This window comes from Corvus brachyrhynchos, unplaced genomic scaffold, assembly GCF_000691975.1.
Source record: "Corvus brachyrhynchos isolate BGI_N302 unplaced genomic scaffold, ASM69197v1 scaffold1254, whole genome shotgun sequence".
Taxonomy (NCBI): Eukaryota; Metazoa; Chordata; class Aves; order Passeriformes; family Corvidae; genus Corvus; species Corvus brachyrhynchos.
The window spans coordinates 50,798-52,128 of NW_008237474.1; the positions used below are offsets into that span (position 1 = coordinate 50,798).

The 1,331-nt window shown below is 51.2% G+C and overlaps 1 protein-coding gene across 1 annotated transcript; it reads left to right on the top strand.

Moving 5' to 3' along the window:
- Positions 1-2: 2 nt before the first annotated feature.
- On the top strand, positions 3-610 carry LOC108446067 (feather keratin Cos1-2-like; the record flags this gene model as incomplete). The annotated part of the gene is made up of 1 exon (XM_017731549.1): positions 3-610. A coding segment is annotated over one exon (291 nt), but the record flags the coding sequence as incomplete, so codon positions are not given.
- Positions 611-1,331: the final 721 nt, after the last annotated feature.

Sequence of the window (1,331 nt, forward strand, 5' to 3'; positions counted from 1 at the left end):
CCTGCAACCCTTGCTGCCAGCCCTGCGGCCCCTGCCCGCTGGCCAACAGCTGCAATGAGTGCTGTGTCAGGCAGTGCCAGAGCTCCACCGTGGCCATCCAGCCCTCCCCAGTCGTGGTGACCCTGCCCGGGCCCATCCTCAGCTCCTTCCCACAGAACACCGTGGTGGGATCCTCCACCTCCGCTGCTGTTGGCAGCATCCTCAGCTCTGGTGGAGTGCCCATCAGCTCCGGGGGCTTTGACATCTCCTGCATCACCAACTGCTATGGTGGCAGCAGATGTCGTCCCTGCTAAATCTGCTGGCAACATCCTTGGGCAAGAACCTCCATGATGTCTGAACCTGGTTCTGGGTAGAGATAGAGCTTTGGGACATTGTATTTAGAGCTGCAGGCTACTTTTTCCTTTTTTTACTCTCTTCCCTCTCTCTCTTTATTTGCTGTCTGTGCCTTCCCAGACCAGTCTAGTGGGGACATGTTGCCCTCCGTCCCTCTTTCAGGCAGGCAGGTGGACACTCTGCAGGAGCTCCATTGCATCTTAGTGGCTCCTCCACGTGCCCTCTGTGAGCTATCTCCTTTTCTTCTTTTGGCTCAATAAAGTTATTTTGCATCCAAGCCTTGGCTTCCACGTCTTCCTTTTGGCATCTCTTCCAGTCTGCTCAGGGAAAAAGGTGGAGGGACAGAGCATGGGACTCCCTCTAGTGGATTTTACTTTGTGCGTTTTTCTTTGGAGCTGATGAAGAACATCCCTGGCTACTCCACAGCCACTGGCAAACAGGGAAAAGATGGTCCAAAGAGTTGCAGGAATGAGAAAGGGAAACAGCAATGTCTGGGAACAGTCCACAGCCTCATCTCCTCCTTCCCCTCCCTTCACTACCCGGTCTAGTGTCCATGAGCAGCACATGTGGTCAAAGGCAGATGAGATAGGTAGCTCATAGAATCCTTCAGCACCTGCCAGGACTCAGCTGCTGTCCAGACATGCAGGGCTGAGGTGATGCAGAAGCTGGGATCAGCATCTGCCAGTCAAGTTGAGCAGACCATGGGGTCACACCGTTGAGGTGAAGGAAACACTCAAGATTCTTTAATGCTCATGGTTAAAAGGAATGGCAGAAGTCAGAAGGTTCATGAACAACCAGAAAGTTTTATTAGTAAATTACACACTTGGTATGGAAATTGGTATGTTATAGTAGTCCCAGACCTACTATATAAGCACATGGCAGTGTGTTTTGGATTAAGGGGCTTGGTGAAAGGGAGGAGAGAAATTAAAGTGGGAAACATGAATTAATGAGGGAGAGAGAGAGAGAAAGAAAGAGAGGGGAAAAGAGAGGGAAAGAGA